This window comes from Chelmon rostratus, chromosome 9 (genome assembly GCF_017976325.1).
Source record: "Chelmon rostratus isolate fCheRos1 chromosome 9, fCheRos1.pri, whole genome shotgun sequence".
NCBI classification, from domain to species: Eukaryota; Metazoa; Chordata; class Actinopteri; order Chaetodontiformes; family Chaetodontidae; genus Chelmon; species Chelmon rostratus.
This window is the reverse complement of record NC_055666.1, coordinates 22,639,320-22,664,754: the sequence shown is the minus strand read 5'-3', so window position 1 is coordinate 22,664,754 and position 25,435 is coordinate 22,639,320. Positions and strand designations below refer to the sequence as shown.

Here is a 25,435-nt window from a genome sequence, read left to right as displayed (position 1 = left end):
GGGAAGCGCAGCGTGGTGTGTTCGAATGCAGACTGAAGTAGTATCTTCTTAAAGTCTACCCTATCTCTTCCCATCATCAGGTCAAAAATGAGTTTTTAGAGGTCACCGTGCTGGAGAAAAGATAAACCAATTTTCATCCTTCTGAGGCAGACAAACGTTTAAACACAGCCTTTCATTTAAATGTAGAGATGGAGCAAGAAAGTGGTGCTGAATCTCATCTTGTAAAGAAACATCATTTATGTTCCATCAGGAGTGTGTAGCATGACCTGGTATTAACATCTTAACAAAACATCTAGTCCGCCTTTGCACTAGCTTCCACTCTTCAGAGTTGTATCGTACGCCTACACTCACTCACTCAGAGGTCGTACTGTTCACCCAACAGGTAGGAGTATCACCCTTTCCTGACTGGCTCCCCGGTGGCGTGCAGAAATAAAGCTGACATAAAGTCAATTCCTCAAAAGGCAGCAAAAGTGTACAAATTTAGCTTTAAGTGAGCTTTTTATCAGGCAACCTGTTTGCCGTCAGCTGCTGTCACCACTTTAGTGCACATCGCTATGAAGTTGCCAGTAATGATTGTGCCACTCATGCATTTGGACTCCGTGCAATCGACGGATAAATCACTTTAAAATGAAACAGCATTTATTTTCTTTCAAGTGCGATGCCTCACGCTCCACGTTCCTCAACGACACCAACCTTTAATTATAAAATGGTATGTATTTATCACCTCGGTGTGTAAATAAAGTGTAGCAGTTTATAAGGCACCACCAGCAGGTCCGCTGAGGTCGAAGAGGTTAATGAGCTTCAGTGGTTTAACAGCACACTATTAAAGTGTTTGCACAGCTAATTGTGCATGAAAATAGGCTGCCGCTTTTATATTTATTCATGGTGCGGATATTGATTTGAATCGCTACATGTATCCTCTTTATCTCCAGTGGCATCAGAAGCACACGGGAGAGAACGCGAGCGCCCCGAGCTGACCAATCGTAATTCTTGTGGTCTCTGTGTGGTATCTCCACAGCCCGGGTGTGTAGTTACATTTACGAGGAGGTTTACACGAGCTCTGGTGGAGCTTCGGAGCCTCGTTACATGTCCTCTGCAACCGCCTGACACAAAAGTATAAATCTGACTCTAGCCTCTGTCTCTTCGGCCCCGTCCATCGAGCTTCAAGCAAACCTCAGAGGTTATTTCTGTTACCGGATATTTTGGAAACCAGAGGAGGTCTGTTTTTAAGGAAGGAAGCTTGCGTAACTGCGACTCAACTCTGCCTACTTCTTGAATCTAATCTTTTATAGCATCTTGCACGCACACCTACAACTAGCAGGGGCAACGCTATTCATCCCACAGCACTCGGTGGGTTTGCGCATTGATATCATCCATGCCATACATGTATTCGACATGTGTAACAGTCCTTTCACATCTCGGAGATTGCACAAACTGCCTTTTGTCGGATACGGTTGTGTAAAACGCATAGACGCAGTTTCTGAAACTGAGGCTTCCTTTACTTTGTTCAAACCTTGATGCGCCTTTGTCCTGCTTCTTTGTTGAACATTAAAAGAACAGACACAGGGGCCCATTGCCGTACCCAATCTGTCAAGCCATCCAGAACATGAAGTTTGTGAAGTGTGCGAGAAAACACTGAAATGTGCCTCTAGCTTGACTGCTGCTGGTGCGTCGCGTTTCATCCCACCTGTCTCAAAGTATAGCACACGCATCTCCAAAGCCTTCACTGTGGCAGCATCACAGTTGGAGTTGTAGTTGTCATGAGATGCGTTTGTGATCAACAGATAGGTGCAGCACGTGTGATATGCTAATGCACGCCGCATCCTTTATTAAACCGAGCCGCGCTACGTGTTTGGATTTATCGGGAAATTGGATGTCACTGTGCATGAAAAATCACCACGTGCACGGCCGTGCTTGTACGTGGAAACAGCGATGACAGAAATAAAACAACAACCAGATGGCGTCGAGTTTTTCTCGTGCAGTAAATGCTGCTGCCTCCCCAAGGCTTTTTCACACTTTCCCCCTGTCCTATTACAGCGCCGCCCCAAAAATAAATGGCGAAGTCTGACAAAATTTAAAAGATTCAGAAGTAGTTTAGCAGACTTGTGTTGTTCTGTCTCATTTGCCCCTGTCTGACAGGAGCTTAATCAATTTGCCAAAAGGGTTTCATACCACAATCCTATTAGCTCAACCCAAAGACAGTGAGCCCTTTAAGACTGTGAAATGCTTTTGTTAGCGACTTTGGTATGCTAGTTTACACCGCGTTCACATCAAAGTATCGTAACGCAATCTGTAATCCTATCTGTCTTTGCCCTCACACATATACATTTTTACCACAGAGGTTGTGAGTATGCACCTTGTTGTATCGCCTTGGATTTTCTCAATCCAAACTGAATTATTCAGTCTTGCATTCAGCCACTTTTTGACATTTGAGATTTATGGCCCACGTGGGTTTTTGGGCAAGGAATGCAGTTCGATATCCTCGGTCGGCATGAAGATGAATCCAAATATCACTGTTTGCCTTCATTGCTGCTCCAGTATTGATTCTTTAATGCTGTAAACCTTGACTAATGTCTTCACCCAACATGTTAGCGAGCGGTGGTCCTCTGCAGCTGCACAGCGGTTTAGCTCCAGACATTTGCTATCACTCCGTGTTTTGTTAACTAACTTTTTTAACTTAATTTTCGCACCACTTCCAACATCTGAGGACTTTTTCTCTCATCGTTTGTGGCAAAAGACCCGAGCAGAAGCAGTATCTCTCTCGCTGCCTCCACTCCAGAGCCTGTCAGGCTAGATAAGGCAAATTGCCGGTGTCTGTGCTTTAGTCGTGTCCTCCTGCCCCTCCTTTCTTCATTACAAGTGGATATGCCTTCCCCTCAATCTGAGACTTGTCTCTATCCAGGGTAACATAGCTGATTCTTATTGGACACAGCCAGAGTTCAGCAACTCAGTGTCTCAGAGTGCACTTACTGTACAGCTCAGAGACATGCTGCATTTGAAGCACAGAGAGCTTTCCTGCCCACTTTTAGCCTCTATCGTGTCGGATCCGTGGGAGCCTGGGTGGCATCTTAGAGAATGACACAGCGCAGAGGAGAACAAAGAAGGACAGGGCGCAATTAAGACACACTCCCCGCTCCTCCCCTACCAATCTCTGCACTCTCTCTGTGTCACCAAGGTGACATTGCTCAGGGCGCTCCAGTTTTTTTATCAGGTACGGAGGCTCGGCCTTGCGTTTGTACCATTAATCATCTTGGAAGCTCTGATGTTGGCATTAAAGCATTTTTTTTCCTTGCTACATATCTCAAATTAGCCTTTATCAAGGCAATGATTGCCTTCTGTAATGATTCTAAGAAAGGAATCAATTGAAAAAACAGTCATCAGCCAGTGGATATGCGTGTTCAGAGGAGGTGGAAAGGCGGCCTTGTAGTTTTGGGCCAGTGTAAAGAGGACATATCGGTTCCGTATGAACGAGGTAGGCAGAGAATGTGAATAAAGAAGAACTACAGCAATTTCCTCTCCTTGCTCAAATATTTGTGTAATGACTCTTTTCATTTATTTTTCCGCTTTATTTTCCATAAATAGAAAATGGCCTTCGAGTTTCAGCTATGTCTCTACACTCACATTCATTTTTTTTTTTTTTTTTTTGTATTGCTTTCAATATCTTTTCATCATCATTTGGCAAATTCCCTGTCTAACGCCCCATTTACACCTGGTGTGAAAACAGGATTTGTGTCCGGACTTATCGTTCAGATAATAAATGATCCGACACCCGGTGTTTATAGTGGTATTATATATGCGTTGTCGTTGTCCTCGTCGAGATCGGGTCGCTGTCCTCCAGAGCAAAACCTGCTGTGTGAGTCATTTGAGGTGGCAGTAAATCAGCTCCAGACTCCCTTAAAAAAAAATTAAGTGTATGGGTTGTTTCGTTGGGGGAAACTTTATACATTTTGTGAAACTCTCACTACAACAAATCTTAATTATTTGTTCCCTCTTGTAAATTTGGCCAACTCAGTTGCTGTTATTTCTTTCTTTGCATAAAAAAAATACTGTGAGTTTGTCCCGGTGTGTTGCAGCACCAGCGTGTAGCTACTCTGTGACTTGATAAATTATATGCTTTGTTAACAGAAGATCAGCTGCACAGATGAGTGCAATGCACACCATCGCAAACACAGTTATTTCTTACTGCATATCATTAATTTCCCACCCATATTGCTTCATTTTTCATGCAACTCTGCCATTAGAGGCATCTCTTTTACCCTTCTTGCTGGCTCGCTCTCAAAATTTGATGTCATGTTACCAAAAAACAAATATCTGCATCAGTGTTGTGTGTTGCACGGATTCCAGCACCGCCCTAAAATGCCGACACAATGCGAGCCAGACTACCTCCGGATGTGGTCAGGCAGATCTGATCGCACTGCGATGACGATGCATTTACACCTCGCATCAACACGCGCGTTTCCTTATCCTGATAATGTGTCCTGACACAGATTGCATTTTGATACCAGGTGTAAATGGGGTCTAACCGTGTCTGAGTGTTTATTAATGTGCTAAAAGCTGCGTGACGTGCGGTTACATTACATTACGGGCTTGCTCGATGGAGCAGCTTTGGAGTGATCTTGGAGCAAGGGAGACAACAGATTCTCGGGCTTCATAAAAAAGCCTTTTCTCACTTTGCTGAGCGAAACGGTGAATTTTCTCTTTCACCAACTTCTACCCAAAACTCGAGCACGCCTCCGCACATCCGTTTACTAATCAATGAGCAGACACATCCCTAATGGTTGATCCATTCAGTTGCCATCTTTGACTTGAAATCTCCTCTGCAAAATCTGTTTCAGTCTGTGCAAAAAAAAAAACAAAACTTTGCCAAATTGTGAAAATTGTACTTCTGCTTCTCTCTCTTATTATTGAGAAAGAGTTGTTCAGAGTTTTATAGATTTCACCCAAACTCTGCTTCAGTACCAGAACGGGGTCACGTGAAAGTACAGCAGATACGACATACTGAATGGCTTCAAAGTTATTTCAGTGCGCGCGCTGTAGGAGTGCCCCTGTTCAGCCTGGGGCACCAGATAGTCGGGAGCCAGATTCCCATCAGTGCGGCTCTCCAGCTGAGACGTCACAAGCTTGATCCTTGCAACAGTCATCAGCAGTAATGTGTCATGACCAAGTGTCCTTGAGGGAAGAAAACTGAACCATAATCTGCTCACTCACTCTCGAGCTGAATCGCATAAGAGCAGCAGAAGTCTTGTGTGTGTGAGAGAGAAAATGAAAGAGTATAGTGTCCATATTAAGTGTGGCTTGATCTTGGGGGGTAGTTGATGATTAATTATTGTATTTAATCCGTTCCATTACGCTGTCTAATAGCCTATGGTGAGACTTGTGTGTACAGTAAACTATGATGGAAGTGTAAATAGAGGGGACCACGGCTGCGTGCCAGGATGACCTCAGCGTTAAATGTGTTTTTCTCTCTTTTTTTAAAAAGCTGAACGTCAGCCAAAACGCTCGACTGCTGTACTGCCGCAGCTGATCCGTGTCCTACGCACTGCATTAGGTTCCTGGATATTACAAACGTCTTTGTCTTCCCTGAGAATGTTAAGGAGCTATTACACAAACAGACATTAAAATTCTGGTCAGATTGCAAAGCTTATTTGTTATTTGTAGCTATGTTTCTGGGAGCAGCGTCAAACCCTTCAGCTCAGCGAGAGTTTTCATCACACTGTTTCGTTCAGTGAGCAGACGCATGGATCACAGTTCAATTATAGTCCCAAGGTCGCGCGTTTGATGGCGTCACGCATAAAGCCGTCCCCCGGACCTATTTGTCTTTGTTAGGGGCTCGCGTATAATGCTCTCGGATGCAAAAGACGGATTGGTCAGATCGTCCTGTCGGGAGTCTCGCCGGACCGTGCCTTCATTTGAATTTGCCCTTCAATCAATTAAATCAATGAAAGGAACTAATCAGGGAAGGGACAAGCAGGATGGCCGCACGCTCAATTTCACATACGTCGAGGGGTACGATGGCTTACGGGATAACGCTGTGGGAGAATGACATTATGTGGCCATTCAGCGGTGCCATAGATCCGCTAATTAGGACGGAGGCAGTGTGAATTCAAACAAGTTGCTGGATGTGAATAATTAAGGGCTTCCAGCATGCACTTCTTCCCTTTGATGTGTTTTTTCCCCCTTTGAAGAGAGTCCCACTATATCAGTGCCCCCACCCCACCCCCCTTAAAAAAAAGCTGGTAATGTCTGCTTCTTGTTTAATTATTAATCTGTAGTGACTCACCAAATTTGGTGAGTCCTCAGTGAAAATGTATGCGCTGTTATTAGGGGGGGCACACTGCACTGTATTTATGTTTACCAACTCTCTGTGTGACTTGGGGAAAAGCAGCCCCCCGTCAAGTTAAAAGAACGATATTTTACATTTCATTTACTGCATCTTTGTGGAAGGATTACCGGAACCCACTGAAGCGGCTCTGTAATAATACAAAGCACTAAACTGTTGTTCAGTATCAATCAGCTGGATTGATGGTCACTTGTTCGCCTGTGTGCTGCCTCCACTCGCTGCTACTGTATTTAAATCAGATCATTGTCTGATCGTTACTCACAGTAATGCAAACAAAACTAACTCAAAGGTTCATGGAGATCATGTTCGCGACGTGTCCTGAGGGCAACATTAAAAGGCCTTTCACACCTCTGAAATGTGTCCGGCTGATAGACGAAGGATCTGTAATACTGTGTGAAGTTTTCTGTGGACACACTGTGGGATTAGAGTTGAGTAAAAGTTACTATGGGAACATAATTAAACACCCTTAAATTGTGTAATGAACAAACTACACATTTATCATTCTCCACTGTATAGCCGAAGGGATGTAATTACCTTATTTTTACTTCTGTTTGTGAAATGACATTTAGACGGTAATAACTTGAGTCAGCTGGAGAACATTTTGTGGGTATTAACAACTAAAGTGAAATGAATATCTGAATATATTCTATTATTAAGTTATATAAACAAAATATATTTAATAATTGTATAGCAGTGAATTCCGCAGTATATGTGATAATTAACACATTTTAAACATGAATTCACCTCAGATTCACGGATAAATCTATTCTTCGAAAAAAGGGAAAGCTTTAGTTTCTTTCACATCCTTCTTAAAAGAAGTAGTTCAATATATAGGAAAAGTTTGGGGAAAACTTTATCCCAAACGGTGGTGTTAGGACAGAGGGTATCGTATGCTGTGCTTGTAAAGCTCCTTGCTATACTCTGAGCTATATAAAAAAAAAACTGGCTTGACTAAAATTTACTTTAACTCGCATGTATATTTCTGAAAATGTCCAATCTATTTCTTTTATGTATCAAATATTCCTTCTGTAAATCGAAGGTGTCTTTTTCCTCTCCTGTGTATTTCATTTTGTCCATGTCGGTTTTGTAAAAGCGATATATCTCCGGAGACTTCCTGCTTAAATAATGAGACCAATATTTGCCACCAGTGACAAACACCAATTATACTTTCACACCCGCAAATAACTGCTGCTTTGTCTCCCAGGCATTCTTTACAAAGGCAGCGGGGAGAACCAGTTCATCTCTCTCCAGCCCCCTGTGATCTCCACTGTCATGGGGAACGGGCGGCGCAGAAGCATCTCGTGCCCCAGCTGTAATGGGCAGGCCCAAGGCAACAAGCTGTTGGCGCCAGTGGCTCTGGCATGGGGCATCGATGGAAGTCTGTACGTCGGAGATTTCAACTACATCCGCCGAATCTACCCATCTGGCAACGTCACAAGTATCATGGAGCTCAGGTAAGATTGAGGCCTAGTTGTTGGGAATTTTTTGAGCACATGGTTAGTTTGTTGATTTAAAACTTATTGTGCAACCTGTTGATTCATAAAGTGATAGCCTCAAAGATTTCAGTAGTGTAGTGACAGAATTCCTGGCGCAGAAGAACAAACTATTGCTGTATTAAGAAAAGAAGAAGTCAGGCAATAATTTACCTTTTTCCATCAGTCTGTGAGCAACTGTGATCTGATTGTATGCTGCACACGGCACGAGTCTGCAGATTGCAGGGCACGGTGGAAGGAGTTTGTTGCTCACTGAGAAGTTGGAGGTGTGCAGCCTGTCACCTGCAGCTCTTCATCTAACCGCTCACTATGGCTGCTCCTTCTTGTTCTATTGTAGCCTGCAATATTTCAAACTGATCCGCTGTCAGAACATGATGAAAAAGTCAGTTGTCTTGTTTTACAGACACACTTCTGGTGAAAGCTAGCAGAAAGTGCAAAGCTCAGAGAAACACAATGCACTTCCTGTGGCCACTTCGTGTTAAAAGTCAACTTGTGCTTTTAATGTGAAGCTGCAGCAGCAGGAATTGGTCACTTTGCATTTGCAGTAACTTAATACGGCATTTTCTTCAGGGGGATTTTGCCACAGACACCCAGTTCATAATACTGCAAATATATAAATATTGCAATACCTTCATCAGGCTCATTTACCTTTGTGTTACCGCATGGTGACTTAACAGACATTCATTTAAATAATAAAATCTTCAAGATTGCAATTTTAGCTTCTGTTCCTTCAACAAATCATCTAAATTCTAAGGTTTAAGTGTCAACCTTTGAATTTGTATGAAGGAATTTGTATAAAGTCAAGATGAAAGGATAAAAGATGACTTTTCATTAGAGTGCTTTTTGTTTTATGTGTATTGTATTGATTTCTTTCCCATCTCAAGTTCAACAAGGACAAATAACACATGCAACATGCTGCAGCTGAACCCTAAAAATGTTAAAGCATGAAAAACGTGGACAGTTAGAGAATTTAGATCACTGTTTACATTTCTGCATTCAGTCCTGCCTGGGAGAGGGAAACTAAAATGACCTGGTGGACAGACTTTCAGTCACACACATCTCTCCCCAACCCATAGAAATTTGAAATCTTTTCCCCATCCATCTCTATAATTAGGAAAGACATCCTGTCTTCGGCGTGGAATTGGGATGATTTACGCCCTCCTGCCAACTTGGCTCCTCGCAGCAATGGCTCGTACTCGGCCAGTTGGCTTATTCCAAAGTGGCAGATGTTGATTAAATGTACACTGGGCCACCATACTTCATGAGACACATACATGACAAACATATGAAACCTGCCCTGAAAGGACGTCGGTCGCCACACTTGCTGGACAACAAGTGGTTTGGAAATTAGTGTTGAGATTTCAAGGGTGGATGTTGACCAAAAATCTAAGCGGGGAAACACTGCTGGCTACTTCAGGAACCCACCGCCAAGAGAGGAGGGGGCATGGCCACCTTGATATAATTGCTGCCCCCCCTAATCACCAGTACTTGCCACCGACTGTGCGTGCCACCCCAAGATTTCTGGGGGTGCCACGGTTGCTGGCACACCTGTGCAGCCACTGCAGGACAGCTGGGGAAGTGTTTAACAGTATGCATCGGAAGCAGGGTGCTGCTGTAGGGGAGGCTGCACACTCAGCAACTGTTTCCCAGATAACTAATGACCGAAGACACGGTTCATGCCTCCAAGCAACTATGTTACTCTGTTCACAAGGAGAGAAACATAAAACATTGCTATGAAGACTCCGTTTGCCGAATTCAATTTAGTCTGATGTAAAAGACACACTAAGGAAAACGTCGGTTCGCACTTGATGGCAGCTGCAATGCAGATTTAAACTAGTACAGTAAAAGAAAAAGTGCCACTTTGTTTGCATAATATATCAATATTTGCTTGTTTTGTATTTGATGTTTCATCCAAACATTTAAAGACCAAAGTGGCTTCAGTTGTTGGTGTGCATGATGCATGCCTGTTGAATAAGATACTCCATTCGTTCTTTCTCCGTTCTACAGTGTAAAGTCAGTATTTACATTCTGGCTTCAGTAGCAGAATCAATGCTTCAGTATGAGTAGTCAAACTGAGAAAAACGTAATGCAGGATGAGGCTTTATGACGATATGAGTACATATTTCCCTCTCTGTGGGCTGTAACTCTCTGCCACAGTCTTCTCCGCATTCTGCCAAACCGAACGTCATCGCCTGCGACTTTCTCTTGTGGCTGTTGATTCTTCAAGGGGATACTTTGACTTTCCAAATTTCAGCGGCTTGTTTTTTCCGCACTAGACACTGCGAGGTAAAAGAAAAAATAGTGCATTTCTGTGCTAAATTTCGAGTCCTTGTTAGCGCTTACTCCTCGTGGTTTCAGCGAGGAATAAGACGGCTTTTAGCAAAAAATCAAGTCAAGCCTTTAAGTAATTCCTGCGACAAGAAAACCTTGAAAATGAGAAGTATCCTTTTAAGATGTACTAATTTCATTGTCTTGATTCTTTTTTTCCCCCTCTTTTCCTGCTCCCTCTGCACCCTGTCATAGAAATAAAGACTTTAGACACAGGTAGGTGTATTATCTTAGTGCACATCGCCTCAGTATGCTTGGCACGTCACCATCTGTATCATCCTCTTTTAGAAGTACATGAATAACTTTCTTTTACAGTCGCCTGCCTTTAATACCAGTGATTACCATGTGTAATTATAACAAGCCAGTTACAGCTTGATTACATCTAAACAAGAGGAAGAACGCACAGTCTGTCAGAATTTGTGCAATATCACTATTGATGAAATGGCTACAACATACACTGCAAGTATTTCTGAGTATAAGTATAAAAAAGTCCTGTAAATGCAGTACATACACACACACATATATATATATATATATATATATATATATATATGCATCTACAGTAATGTTTTCAATACAATGGCACTGCAATAAGCAGTGACAGTGTGAAGCTTACAGTATAATTACATTTATAGTGATGGTGTTTGGCAGATGATCTTATCCACGGGGGCTTACACAAAGCAACTGCTTTGTATTCATGATTAAGACAACAGCTTCAGATCAGCTGAGGATGCACATTGGCGGCAATTAAGTTGTCCCAGTGATTAACTGGACCTTGAGCGCCAGAGGTGCTACACGGTGGAAACTGGAGTAACTTCGTTAAGCTGGCTGTCAAGGTGGTGTCGTCTCCGGTGTGACGACGGGATTGTGTGATGCGGATGTGACTTCTGTGCGAATTTAAAATCTAATTGGGCCGAGCTGTTTGCTGAAAACCCCAGCAGTTTCTTCCTTTATTGTTTCACTACAGGACACACTGCTTCCCCTTCATTCAGTTCTAGCTGCTCGGATCAGATGCAGTACAGTTTTGATCAATACCTGTGTCCCGCGCTTCCTCGTGAGTTTTGTAAGCTCCACATGACCGGCAGAAGATAAATAAAGCCCTCCGGTGCGGTGAAGTGAAACACGGCTTGATATCAGTCACCAAGAACTTCAAAGTTCTGTGCAGCTCTGATGATGGAGGAGAGATGACCGCAACTTTTCAGGTCACTGTCAGCCCACATGACTTAGTGTTTCCTTCGGGTTTGTTTTTGAGAAATGGACTAGACCTCTTTAATCCAGACCAAAGAACGATGTGAACAGACCCCGACCATTTAGAAAACAGAGCTACTTGAAATTGAGCTTCTCCTTCAGGCTGCACGTAGAGAAACGAGCACGAGTTGTTCGAAGACATTTACACGTCCGTTTCTTTTAGATTTCTTTAAGGCAACTTGCATAATGTTTACAAGAACTTTTCCTAGTCAGTATCAAGCCCGCCTTCCATCCAGAATTGATTCAACCTCGGCTCGCTCCAGGCTCGGGTCAGCATGAGTCGTGCACGTCGGCTCCGCTGCGAGTCTACCTGCTGTTTGCTACCCATGATACCTCCTCTGTGTGGGCTGGAAGAAGCATGACTCCAGCCTGGTAGAGAAGCAGATTGGAGAGAGTCTGCTGCAGGACTGGGTTTAACTGCAGGCTGTCTTCTTCTTTTCGGCTGCTCCCCATTAGGGGTCTCCATGGAGGATCATCTGTTTCCAGATGCGCTGGCAAACTGGGCCCCACCCAACCTGGCGTGGAATTCTTTTTTTTTTTTCTTTAAATGATCTGCATATTGAATTTGACAGACTTTTTACGCCAGATGCCCTTCCAGACGCAACCCTTGGGACCGGCAATTAGGAATGCACTGGCTTGTGGCTGAGGAGCAAACCATGGTTCAGTGTCTTGCCCAAGGACACTTTCACATGTGGACAGGAGGAGGTGCCAACCTCACCCCACGAGACCTGTGATCAGCTGACGATCCGCTCTACCTCCTGAACCACAGCCACCGCTGTTACTGTAGGCTGGTTGCAGTCTGGTGATATTTCATTTTTGGCATGATGGGCTAGCAGCAAAGTGTTGAAGGTAAAGGGACCTGCAGCCACACGAGGCCAGAGGGAGTGTAGTGACACTAAAGCTCGAGCAGGGTGATACCATTAGGGCTGCTGAATTCTGGATCAGTTGGCGGCTTGTGATTGCCTGCAAGGCAACCACGGCATTGTGCTCGTCCAATCAGGAGATGACTAGCACCTGGGCCACAGCTTGAGACCGGTATGATAAAACTTTTGAGATGTAATGGAGGATGCACGAATCTTGCACGAGTCACAGTCAACACCTGAACCGGTCGTACCAAAATATTAAAAGCAGAATGACATAATAAAGCTTTAAAATTGAACAAACATCTGCGTTCACATCAAAAGCTTCACAAATGTGAGATTTATCACAGGGCTGTTATATCGTACTGCATAATGGAATACAGGTGTTTCATTTATTGTGTCCACCTGAAGGTTGACTGTAAAAGAAAGGGTTACTAATGTATGTCTTGCTGAATTCTTTATAGGAACTTGATAGCAGCCACCTATTTTGAGCATTTACCTTGACTCGTAATAGCTGTCAGGTTTTATGGCTCCATCTTCATCATTTTACAAAGATGTTTCATTGCCACATTTATTTTGCCATCACATTATCCCACTTCTGAAGCCAACCAGTATTGACTGAGGTACCATTAAGCTGGAGTACAACCAGAGAAGCCATGTTTACGACTGCACGTAAAGCAAGCTATTTTTCATGTTAACTGCCTCTGTTTTTAGCTCTTTAATGACACTTAAGCACCTGCTATGTATCAGCCTTGCCTTAATAGAAAAGGTTAATTCAACGTTTTTTTCAGTATTTCGAATTTGTTTAAAAGGGGCTGTCACAGAAAATGATAATTTCTTCAAAATTTTAAATACCAGTCAATGATGTGCTGTAAACTCGTTTGATTCCTAATCCTTGACACGTTTGCTCTGTGATTAAAAAGTGGTTAGATCCATTAAGAGGCAGAATGCAAATAAGCAGAGCCAGATGCAATGCCATTAGTTGTTGCACTTTGTTAACATAAGCCAGTCATTTCTGTCATTTCCAAAGGCTTTTCCCCACAGGGGAGTAATAACAAATGAAATGATCTGGCTCGCACGTTGTCATTTCTGCTTTGTGAACAGTGGTATCCTGCTCAGTTCTGTTTGACTTCCACCACTTCAACCTTCTGTCTCACTTTCTGTCTGTCATTTTTCATTCACAAAGGCTCTACCCTTTCTATCAGCTGCGGAAAATCTTCACACAGTTTTTCACATTATTCTTCAGTTCATTATCCACATAAATGACAAGGTTGCTGCTAATTTTAAAGTGATAATAAGGCTTTTATTTTAAGCTGCAACTGGACTGTGAAAAAAGTTACACTTAATTAGCCAACATGATGTTTAAGACAATAACATGAGAGCTTAACGCTTTCATGCATGATTTATGACATCCACAGTCAAGATTTTTTCCCTGAGTGTTTTTATTAGTCTTTAGGCATAAAAAAAAGAGTTGAAGAGTTTTTCACATATCGACTCGGTGAGTTCTCAACTTTAAAAATATGTATTTAACACACCAATGGAAATTTTAACAATTGTACTAGCCTACTCCTTAGTTGTTACTTGATGTTGCCAAATTTTATTTACCTGCAAGGGTCTACTATTATAGAAAGATTGGCGAGGTATTCCTGAGCTGCTCAGCATTCCCGGTCTTCCGTCGGCCTTCTTGGTTTTGAGACATTTGTCTTGCACTTACAACGGCTGGCCAGTGGGTGGCAGTGTAAGGGAAGACGCACTGGCGTCCACTGTGGTGGTTGATGTGCAACTATACCGTTAAAACCCGTACATATACAAGAAAAGGACCTCTATGTGTGAAAGGCTTATGCTACAAAACTTAGCATGATTGAAAGTTGGCATTGACCTTCCGTCATTTCTTTAAATATAATTTGGAAAATAGCCTTAAGAAAGTTCCTTTACTCCATTAAGTTTAATACAATGTATGAAGGATTTGCTGTATTTCAAGAATCCACTTTTCTACATTCCTTTCAGTGCTCTGAGAGTTTTTTGCAAAAAGTATTTTCTGTCTACCCAACTACAACATGCATACTGAAAACGTCCTCTGGAGAGGCGTAATGTAATCAACCCTGGAATATTCTTGGCTCTAAATGTTTTATTCAGAGGGAAAATCAGGCTAAATTTCATCAGGGGTCAGTTGGGGTTTACAGACCTCAGGTATTTTCCAGAGATTATAGCATTACATCACATTTAGGGGTAAATGTAGCACCATTAAAGGACTATTTGACTGCACTGTAAGAAAAGTGCATTTAAAGAAAAATCTTCAGTGTCTGCAAACTCAAGGGACAATGTATTATATGTAACCGAGTGTCTGTCTTGAATGCAGTAACAACCCGGCACACCGGTATTACCTGGCAACTGATCCAGTAACTGGCCAGCTGTACGTGTCAGACACAAACTCCCGGAGGATCTACCGACCAAAAACCTTAACCGGGACCAAGGATCTGCAGTCAAATGCGGAGGTGGTGGCAGGAACCGGGGAGCACTGTCTGCCCTTTGATGAGAACCACTGTGGCGATGGAGGCAAAGCTCCAGAGGCCTCTCTCACTGGGCCCAAAGGTATGGTTTAACACTAATGAAGATGTTGTACTGAAATGAAGGGGCGGGACACAGTGATGGGTCTCTTAGTCAGGAGTGGCAACTGCTAAATTGAAATTTATGTGTGCCACTGGGGTCTGTGCCAGCTCCGGCCTGACTGATTTTAATTGGTGAATTTTTGTTGAGGTTCATGTGTTGAAATAAAAGTAAGCAGGACTCTCAAGTTAAAAAAGAAACAAAAAAAAACCAGACCCTGTGTGAATTAAGGCTGTGTACTGCTGCTGCTTAACAAGAAGTTGTTGTTTTAACCTCCAGAAATATAATGCATAATTTATTTTGCATAATTGGATATTCCTGTAAATACCCTTAAAGTGTATACTTGAAGAAATGTTACTTCAAGATTTTTTCCTCACAGCTCGTCTGAAAGTCTTCAGGCCTTTAAAGCTGTAAGTAACGGCGAGTCGATGCCCGCTATGCACAACCAGTTGTTCGCATTCAAATCGCACATGGCCATTTGTGCTTGGATTGCTCACTTTTCCATAAATTCTTCTGGATGAAAAAGCTAGGATGAATTGTTTTGCGATAGTCGTTGCCCACTCTGAATGCCAACTGCAATAGCACAGCTTCAGCTGGGTGATAAAGGCTTGAGTGAAGGCAATCTGAGGGAGCGACTCTAATGATGGAGTGGGTGGAAGCCGAGACCAGGGAAGAAACAGCAGATGGCTTCATTTTTTTCTCCCCTCAGACATTTGGTGAACTCTGCTCAAATGTGACACTTTTCATCTGTCTGAGAATCTCAGACTGTCAAATAGCCAGCTCCCAAGGATTCACCGCGGGCTCCCTGCGCTCGTCAATGTTTTAGCAGAAAGCAATCTCGCGCAGACCCCAGCCACAGGTCGAGGCAAACCACTCACCTTCCGCAGAAGCTTTTAAAGACTTGGTCGAAAGAGAAATTATTATCTGGAGGTATGAATGAAGTAAAAGCTTATTGAAAACATTTTAAATCCTCCAGAAACTAAAGAACCAACTTCCGTTATGCATATATGTTCCTGTGATCAGCAGGTGTCGGTCTTTTGAATTAAAGCCAAAAGCGTGATGCAGAGAATGAAAAAGAGTCTCCTTGCATGTGAGGTATGATTGAATTCCCATAGGTGCTGGTCTCTATTAGGCAGCACGGTGACACGGAGAGCGATGGAGAGGCTGGCGTGGTCCGTTAATGTATTTTCCCAGTTTGGGACAAATGGTTATTGCAACTCCACACTGCCGCGGCTGCAACTTACAACTGTGAGCTGACACTCAATCATTGAGACAATTTAGTCCACAGTTGTCACCATGGCAACTGCCTGTCTTTCACCCCTTTCATCTAAAATTGGCCAAAGCTGTCATTTCCGCTCCCTCGCTCATTCATTTCTCAAATGGTGTGCAGATTGTTGATGATTGCCGACGTCAAAAAAATCTCCCAAACTCACCACTCATTGACACCCCCACCTCCCGAGGTCCTCTTTTAGAGAGGAGGGTTACAAGATGCGGCAAGTGCATATATACCGTTTGAATACAGCCTTTCCCACTTCTGCCTTAGAAATTATTTAATACCAGAAAAGCAGCCCATGAATTATTGACGGCTGTGCTTTTTGCAGTGACCTGAATAATGGGAAGGCAAGCTTGACACATGTATCCATCGTGTTCTGTCCACTGAGTCATGCAAGCAGAGATGCCGCATATCTACCCTGTTTTCCTGTTATCACAAGCCCCCCCCTCCCTTCTCTTCTCTTCTCCCTCTTACCTGATGTCAACAGGCATCGCCGTAGACAAGAATGGCCTGATTTATTTTGTTGATGGCACCACAATCAGAAAGGTGGACCAGAACGGCATCATCTCCACTTTCCTCGGCTCCAACGACCTGACGTCGGCCCGCCCTCTGACATGTGACAACAGCATGGACATCAATCAGGTGACTTGCACTCACAAGTGACGGACAGTTAACTCTGCCTGTGTGCTGACACAGGGCATGTCACAGCGCCACCTGGTGCCCCCGCCCCTCTGGCCCTCTTTCAGCTTGCTCACCCGTGACTCATCACTGACATGCAGCCTTATATAACTGTATATATATATGCAGTATAACTCATCTCTTTTCACGAATGATGATCTTTTTGGGCAAGTGGTTATTGAGCGAGAGCAAGACATGCAGGGGCATTTTTTTTTTTTTTTTACATTTAGCTCAGCGTCTATGTTGTTATTAACAGTTCCCAAACTCCTCAGTGAACTGGGTGAAAGAGCTTCTTTGCATGCTGCTCCGTCTGTCTGGAACCTTGCGCAATTAAATTTGAAATTGCAAAACCTGGTCTCTCTCTGGGAATTTAAATCACTGCTGCACAAGCTATATGCTCTCCCTTGTGGCTGCTAGAATATTAGAATCCGGATGTTTTAGGGTAATTCATTTATTATTTGGTAGCATTAGATCATTTCTACTTATTTATATTGATGGTTTTAGATTGGCCTTAGGTTGCTTTTAAAGTGGCTCTTCAGTTTGTTTCAAGGATGTGCTCTTTTGAATTATGCTTATCATTTTATTTATAGTTTTATAATCCCATTTTTGTTTAACTCTGACCTTGCAAGAGATTTTATGTCATTTTCTTTGTTTGTAGCATCCTTGTTGCTTCCTGTCTTAGACAGAAGACTCTAAAAAAAAGAGAATCTCAATGAGGATTTCCTGTTTAAAACGCATGTGAAACATAAAATCCAGAGAAACACACAGTGACATCGGTGGAATAAGCCCCAGTTCCTAGAATACCAACATTATCAGGAGGCGAAGAAACAACAGAGGAAACAGAGATTACGTTGTTTTTTTTTTTGTTTTTTTTCCGCAGCTCGACGAGAGCAGAGCATTTTCTCTGAAAGTACAGGAGGAAAATATGTGCTAGAAGGAAGATGTGATTCAAGCAGGAAGTGGAGACATGAAGTGTTTATTGAGATGAGTTTTCAGGTCACGGCAGATGATATGGAAGGAAGAATAATTACTCAGTTTGGGGGGCTTGTTTTGATGTGGCTGGAGCTGAATTAGTGTTCAGTGTTCCACTAGAAATACTCAGGTTTGAGGACACTTACACCACACATGATAATGATGCAGGGCTCGCTTTGCCACACACAAACCCTTTTCCTCTGCAGCACCTGGCGACGGCCAGCAACAAAATTTACCTTCTACCTGTGAAGGAGGTGACATGAGCTGTCCCTGCACAGCAGCTTACAGCATTACAAAATCATGACACTCTTCACAGTGCAGCTTCGTGCACTTAAACATTAATAATGCTCCTCATTTCACACCTTTAGAGATTTGAGATTTGACTTAAGATGAATAATGAAGAAAAAAAAAAACTGAAGAAGACTTTTCATATGAAAATGGATGCATTCACGGCGTGTTTCTGCAGAAAGTGAATTCTTCGGTGTTTTGGCTGTGGAGAATGAAACTGCCGCAGGATCAGGTTCTCCCGCCTCTTACATGCGTGCACCAGACATAACTGTGCAGGCTTTTTTTTTCTTGGTTTGTTTTTTAACTAACCAATTTACATTTTAATTAGATTTCTAATGTTGTAATTCAGATCAGCTAACAAAACGAGAGTGCAAGACTACAAACAAAACCCTTCAAAAGTAGATGGGAAGGACCGCAAGAGTCAAAACCAAACGACCCCAACAGCTGATATCACCATTATTCTTGTGTCCTGTTAAAGACAACAGGACAAGAGACAAATTAAAGGTGTTTTTGGGAGCATGAGAACATTTTTAATGTAAATAGAAGAGAGACAATCTGTGTGTGTGGAGGGGTGGGTTGTGAACATGAAGGGGGAAGGACATAAGAGAACATAAAGACAAAGGATTAAGCTTGTCACTTTTTGCTAATTAACCAAGTCATTTGGTTTGAGCCAATAAAGACAAGGTTTTGGCGAGACGCTATTATCCTCAGGCATCCCAGCTAGAGAATTGGCTCAGTGCACCTTAACTGGTGGCAGCCTTAAAGGCAGTTTGTTTTATTATTAATCACCCTGTGGGAAAGCACAATTCAGGAGCATTTTGACAGTTTTAATGACACCGTTATGTATTTGAAGGCCAGGCCCGTCATTTGTGCTGTTAGGAGAAGCCTTTTATTCACCGACACATTTCTGACAAGCAGACTGTGATGGTTCGCCGTGGTTAAAGCTTCGGATCGTAATATCTACTTGTTGTTTTTCCAAGACGTGGTTAATTCTGATATCTTTTTTTTTTTTTTTTTTAAATGTGTGAATTTATTTCGTACTTAATTTAAAATACTTAACTGATCACCCAATGGGGAGCTCCTCTCTTAGTTTGCAGCACCAGCTAATGCAGCAGTAGTGGCAGGACGGTATGAAATGCATGCTCAGGGTTATTTTGGCAGTTATACTATAGCCACACAGGGGCTAAACACCTGACACTTCACTTAGTTTGAAATCTCAGCGGCAGCCTGATAAAACTTTAGTGGAAAACTAGAAGGGAGAGAGGACATGATGGAGAATTATCTGAACAGAAAGACAGATAAAAGTCATCTTCTATGAGGGAATACATTGTCTGTCTGAGGCTAGTGGAACAGAGGATAGCTTGAGAGAGCAAGACTTTGTCTACAACTTATTAACAGCTTAAGTTGTTCTGAATGTCAGTTTAAATGAATTATGAGTCATGACCAATGTGAGGCAGCAGCGATTATAGACAACAATAGACAACGATCTACTTATGTCCTGTGTTTCAGGTGATTATGGAGTGGCCCACAGACCTAGCTGTTAGCCCCATGGACAACTCGCTGTATGTCCTGGACAACAATATTGTGCTGCGCATCACAGAGAATGGTCAAGTGAGCATCGCAGCTGGCCGCCCTATCCACTGCCCATTGGCTGGCCTGGAGCGAGGTGTGGCCGGCGGACAGAGGGCGCAGTTAACCCCTCTGGAATCTGCCGTTTCCATTACTGTATCTTACCACGGGGCCATCTACATAGCAGAGACAGATGAGAGAAAGATGAGCAGGATCCGAAAGGTTTCTGTGGATGGCGAGATCACTCATTTGGCCGGGGCTCCCTCTGACTGCGATTGTAAGAACGATGCCAACTGCGACTGTTACCAGACAGGGGACGGTTATGCCAAAGACGCGAGGCTCAATGCTCCATCTTCTTTAGTGGCAGCCCCAGATGGAACACTCTATGTGGCGGACCTGGGCAACATCCGCATCCGGGCCATCTCTAGAAACGGGCCAACTTTGACTTCCAGCGCGGGTACATACGAGGTGGCTTCCCCCGATGCCCAGGAGCTGTACATGTTCGACAGCAACGGCACCCACCAGCACACTGCCAGCCTGCTCACTGGCGACTTGAAATACACTTTCAGCTACAGCACAGAGAATGACATCACAGCCGTGACTGACAGCAGCGGCAACACTCTGAGAATCCGCAGAGATCCTAACCGCACGCCGGTGCGTATCGTCGCCCCTGACAACCAGGTGATCTGGCTGACCATGAGCACCACCGGCGGACTGAAAACACTTACAGCACAGGGCCAGGAGCTCGTGCTTCTCACTTACCACGGTAACAACGGCCTGCTGGCTACAAAGACGTCAGAGATTGGCTGGACAACTTTCTACGAGTGAGTATGATGGAGACCGGCAAGTTCATTCTGTGGAATCTTTACATCACTTGCCAAAGTCGGACTGATTTAGGCTGCAATTCATTTAGGCCTTATGCATCTGGAACCAGCCCATGATACAAATTAAAAAAAAACCCTCCTACTTGTGCATACTAATGCTAATTATGTAAACAAATACACTTTGCACTCTGGCAGATAATGTATGTGAGAATTAAAAAAAAACCTGCCTCTCCTGGATCAGAAGGCCTTGCAGAGTCAGGACAACACTAATATTTAGATTCGCTTTTTAAACTCTAAACTAAAACCTAAAGTCATGAAGTACAAAGACAAAAAAAGTTTGCAACATGTGTACACCTGCATGTGTGTCACCCTGTGTGTGTTCTTTCTTGTCCCACAGCTCAGTACAAGTTTACTCTATAATTGGTAACCGTACTTACCTGCAAAATGCTTCAGGCTGCACATTTAATTGAAACCTAATTATAAAATTCGCCTCAGATCTGTAAAATAGCCTAGTTAGACTATAATAACTCAATATCCATAAAGTATGCTACCTTTTCTTCTTACCTACTTGACTAAACCATGTGTTCAATAATGTTGTAGTTAGCAGAGGAGAACCAGAAGACTTGGTTACGTTGGGATGTTGTTTTGACACGCATGCATTTTAAAAAAGTAAAACTGAACAAAATGACAGACTCGTGATTATATTTTGCTTTAATAAGCAATCAAAATGACACTTTATTTTTGTAGCAAGGCCTCTCAGTGATTGATTTTTTTCTCCCTCGTGAAAGTCGCGGCCATGTCACATTGTGCCATGAATGATAGCCTCACTATGACTAAAAAAAGCAAAGCATTCAGTTGAGATTATAATGACACATCAATCATCTAAATAATTGAATTAATTCATACAAATTCACATGAAACGGATAGCTCGTGAGACGTGTCATTCTCCCATATCAAATATTTGAATTGCGCCTTGGGTTGATGCAGACGCCCTGTCACTTGTTCTCTGGAAACTGAACATAAAAAAAACCTGACATTTTAATTACAATAAAGTCAACGGCCTTACTCAACAAGTATAAAAGAGCTGATAATTGAATGCATTGAGAGCCCTCATACATATCAGCTTTGTCATTTGATGTTCTTTTTGTCAAACAGCTATGACAGTGAAGGGCGGCTCATGAATGTGACGTTCCCCACTGGAATGGTGAATAACTTGTACGCAGACATATACAGCGCTTTGACTGTGGACATTGAAAGCTCCATGACGGAGGAAGAAATCAGCATCACCACAAATACCTCAACCATCCGTGCCTTCTACACTCTGGCTCAGGGTAAGGCCGCAACGCTCATCCTCCAAACTCAGGCAGCTATTTTGTAAGCCATTATTTGTCATTGTTTCAGGGGTCGCCGGGGCAATGTTGAGTAAGCTTAAGTCGTGTATCATCACAGCTCAGAGGGTCTGACAGACGACAGTGTAAATGATTACTCTCTCAGTGTGCAGGGTTTGGCGTGTCGGGGAGACACATCAACCTTGTATCTAAATGGTTTCTACTCTCCGCCAGAGCCAGATGGTCCAGTTATTTCAGCACATCATTCATGTTGATTCTTTTTGTGTGAAAATAGTCTAATTTGAAATACAACGGACTTAAAGGACAATTAAGTTCAACCAATACTTAGCTCAGGAGAATGCCAATAACATTCATTCTGGGGTGTAATTACCTATTTCTCTGTTCTAAGTTGCACTTTTTGTTCCCGTTTTGTTTACTATCAACAGACCAATGTAGAAGTAGCTATCAAGTGGGCTTTGACAACTCGCTGAGGATTACCTATGCCAACGGGATGGACACCCACTACCAGACAGAGCCCCACATCCTGGCAGGCGCTGCCAATCCAACTGTAGCCAGACGCAACATGAGCTTGCCAGGCGAGAGTGGGCAAAACTTGGTTGAGTGGCGCTTCCGGAAAGAACAAGCCAGAGGGAAAGTTATCGTGTTTGGACGCAAGCTTAGGGTATGTTTGATTCTTCCTCTGTGGCACATGCGAATGATCAGCACCTCGTGCATGCAAAAGTGGGCTTTTCCTGCGGCCTTGCTTACCTCGGTGGTAGGTGCACTATGGCACAGACGCTTGGTGAGATCAAACTGTCCAAAAAAATGACAGCTGTTGTTTTATGTAGCTGTGTCACTGTCCTTATTATAACCTTCCAAAAATATTTTTTTTCTTTCCATTGAAATTTAAGAGTCACATCAACATTTAGTTCCTGATGTAGAGGGTCATCAATATTCTAGTACTGTGCAGAGGTCCACCTCTCCTTATTCCTCCTCCTTTGAATCTGACACGCAGATTTATGGTTTACGGTATTTCATGAACTTAACTTGGGTGGTTACTTTGCCTCTGAGTAATTTTCGTCTCCACTAAATTTAGGAGGTTGTGATTTAAGTGTACCTGAACAATCGCCAGAGTGTCTCTCAGTTTAATGAGCCTCGTGAAGTGGGTGTTAATCTCTGTGACAACTGTAGTGAAAATCATTGTGAATACAGTTTAAAGCACCATGGACAATGATCAGTGCTATCAAAACCAGGAAATTCTTCTTGATATTGTACTATTGTATAAACAATGTACATTTTTAAGTGCATCTATTAAATATTATCACGAGTAGCAGCAGCAGAAGGAATAGTCGTTTTTTTCTCTAACACATTCTTGAATCCTTCCCACAGGTGAACGGACGGAACATCCTTTCCGTCGATTATGATCGCACCCTGAGGACGGAGAAGATTTATGATGACCACAGGAAGTTCCTCTTAAAGATTATATACGACACAGCGGGCCACCCAGTGCTCTGGGTGCCCAGCAGTAAGCTACTGCCGGTTAATGTGAGCCGCACTAGCAGTGGGCAAATCAGTGCCCTGCAGAGAGGCCCCACCACTGAGAGACTCGAATACGATAGCCAATGCCGCCTGGTTTCCAGGGTGTTTGCTGATGGGAAGATATGGAGTTACACCTACCTGGAGCAGGTAAGAAAATTACATGACCAGAAGAAGCAATATGTAAGACACATTGTACAGCAGGCAGGTCATTATCACTACAGGATGAATAAAGACCCTGACATGTACCAAAGGTCACCCTGAAGAGGCTTATTTTGAAATAATCACCAGCTCCATGCACATAATTCTGCTTCTTACAGAGGTACTTAGTAAAACACAGTAATCACTTTACACTAACTGCAGACTTATGAGCATCATTTACAACCTCTAGATATAACAGTGTTTAGAAAGATTGCATCGATGAGCTGTACCTCATCCCCTATTCAGTAATTAAAATTCTGGGGTAATCTGAGGAGATAAGACATAAAATGGTTAGAGCGACTGCTTTTCTGCAGTATGTCGGGGGTTAACCAAGGAAAAAAGGCTGCAGAATGTATTAACAGTAGGGCTGATGACCATAGTAACAATCATTAGTGACATATTTCTGGTCAGCAGGTAGTGTCGGCTGGCAGTATCCTAAGCTCTGCTTCCTGAACTGACTCGAAATGCACTGGCAGCAGTGTACAGGGTACAGTACATGTGTAACAGAACAGTATACTCTTTAAATCACTGTGCGTACAGCCTGAAGAGAACTGTTTTGTACTGCTGCATGTTATGTTGTATCATGCATCCTTGCCCTGTTTGTTTGGTGCTGTTCTGTCACTGTGTGTGTGTTTTAATTGTGACCTGCCAAGAGACTGAAGAAGAAAATTAGTACAATCCATCAAACGGTAACATGTATGTTTGATATTGTCCATGGTCCCTTTCAAAAAACAGTTAAAAAATATAGCTCAAACTTACAAAGACTGGACAGCCCACACTTAATGACTGTTTGCACCGGGTTTTAGTCTTAGCAGCTCGAAATGGAAAGACTGAGTAAATACAGAGACAAAACACTGGGTGACTGGCAGGCTATGATTATATGAAATCCTGCAAGAGCACAATTTTCACGTATTTAATAACTGTGTTTACTCAATTGTTAAATATCTGTTACTTTCTGACCGCCATGACTGGAAAAAAATGCAGATGTTTGGGTTTTGTGATTTGTCCACTCTGTAGGTTTCAGGTAGTTTCTTGGTCTGCTCCTAGCTTTAGAGTATTCTGTATTATTTAGCAAGGAAGTAGGTTCCTTCTGTATATTTTCCACAGCATACACTGAGGTTAAATTATGTACATTGTTTATGTATGTAAATTATGTACACTGTCACTCTTCAGCTGTAAAAAAAAAACCCTTTTGTTGTTTTGTGGAGTGTATTTAAAGATTGCACTGAGATGCTCAGCTACAGAAAAAAAAAAAACATGCAGAGATTTCCTCAGCCACTCCCAGCTGCATCCTTTTGTTGCGTGACCTGGAGAGGCCATGTCAACAGTCTGACATAAGGAACACAGAGAGCTCAGGGAGCACAGGGAACCTCTGTGTAGCAACGGATGACTGGGCAGGACATTTTCACAGAGAGGGTGGAAAACCTTTAGAAGACAGGCCACAGTGCAAACACTGCATACACTGTACATTAATTAAACTAGTTTCTGTGGGCAAAAGGAGTTAGAAGGAAACATTGCTCATGTAAGATACTTGTGTATGTTGACTACTAGACGATCATTCACAGCTGAACTTCTCTAAAAGAACAGCTTGTCTTCAACATTGGCGTTCTTAGTCGACGTACAGCACTTGACAGAAGGTCATGTAGTGTTTGGCATCAATATATAATTTTCAAAGAAGCTCTACATTCTGCTTTAACAGATTAGACAATGGGCAGCAGCACTCCTCCCTGCTGTCTCAGTGTTAACAGTGATAGTGAATGTTACCTAGTACATTTTTCTTTTTTTTTAATACCGTTTTCCCTTTTCTCAAACCGGAGCTTTCTGCTCACTCTGCCTTCACTCTACCAGCTTGTCATTACACATATATTATGTATAGATATTACACAACTC

General features: G+C 42.8%; 1 protein-coding gene across 1 annotated transcript in view; it reads left to right on the top strand.

Moving 5' to 3' along the window:
• Positions 1–25,435, top strand: part of si:dkey-237h12.3 (teneurin-3) — a 126,465-nt gene that overhangs the window by 97,158 nt on the left and 3,872 nt on the right. The window contains exons 20-27 of the mRNA XM_041943529.1: positions 7,545–7,794; positions 10,357–10,377; positions 14,629–14,861; positions 16,637–16,791; positions 19,597–20,480; positions 21,636–21,811; positions 22,255–22,490; positions 23,198–23,494. Of these exons, the coding sequence (XP_041799463.1) occupies positions 7,545–7,794; positions 10,357–10,377; positions 14,629–14,861; positions 16,637–16,791; positions 19,597–20,480; positions 21,636–21,811; positions 22,255–22,490; positions 23,198–23,494 (2,252 nt within the window). The remainder of the gene's footprint in view (positions 1–7,544; positions 7,795–10,356; positions 10,378–14,628; positions 14,862–16,636; positions 16,792–19,596; positions 20,481–21,635; positions 21,812–22,254; positions 22,491–23,197; positions 23,495–25,435) is intronic.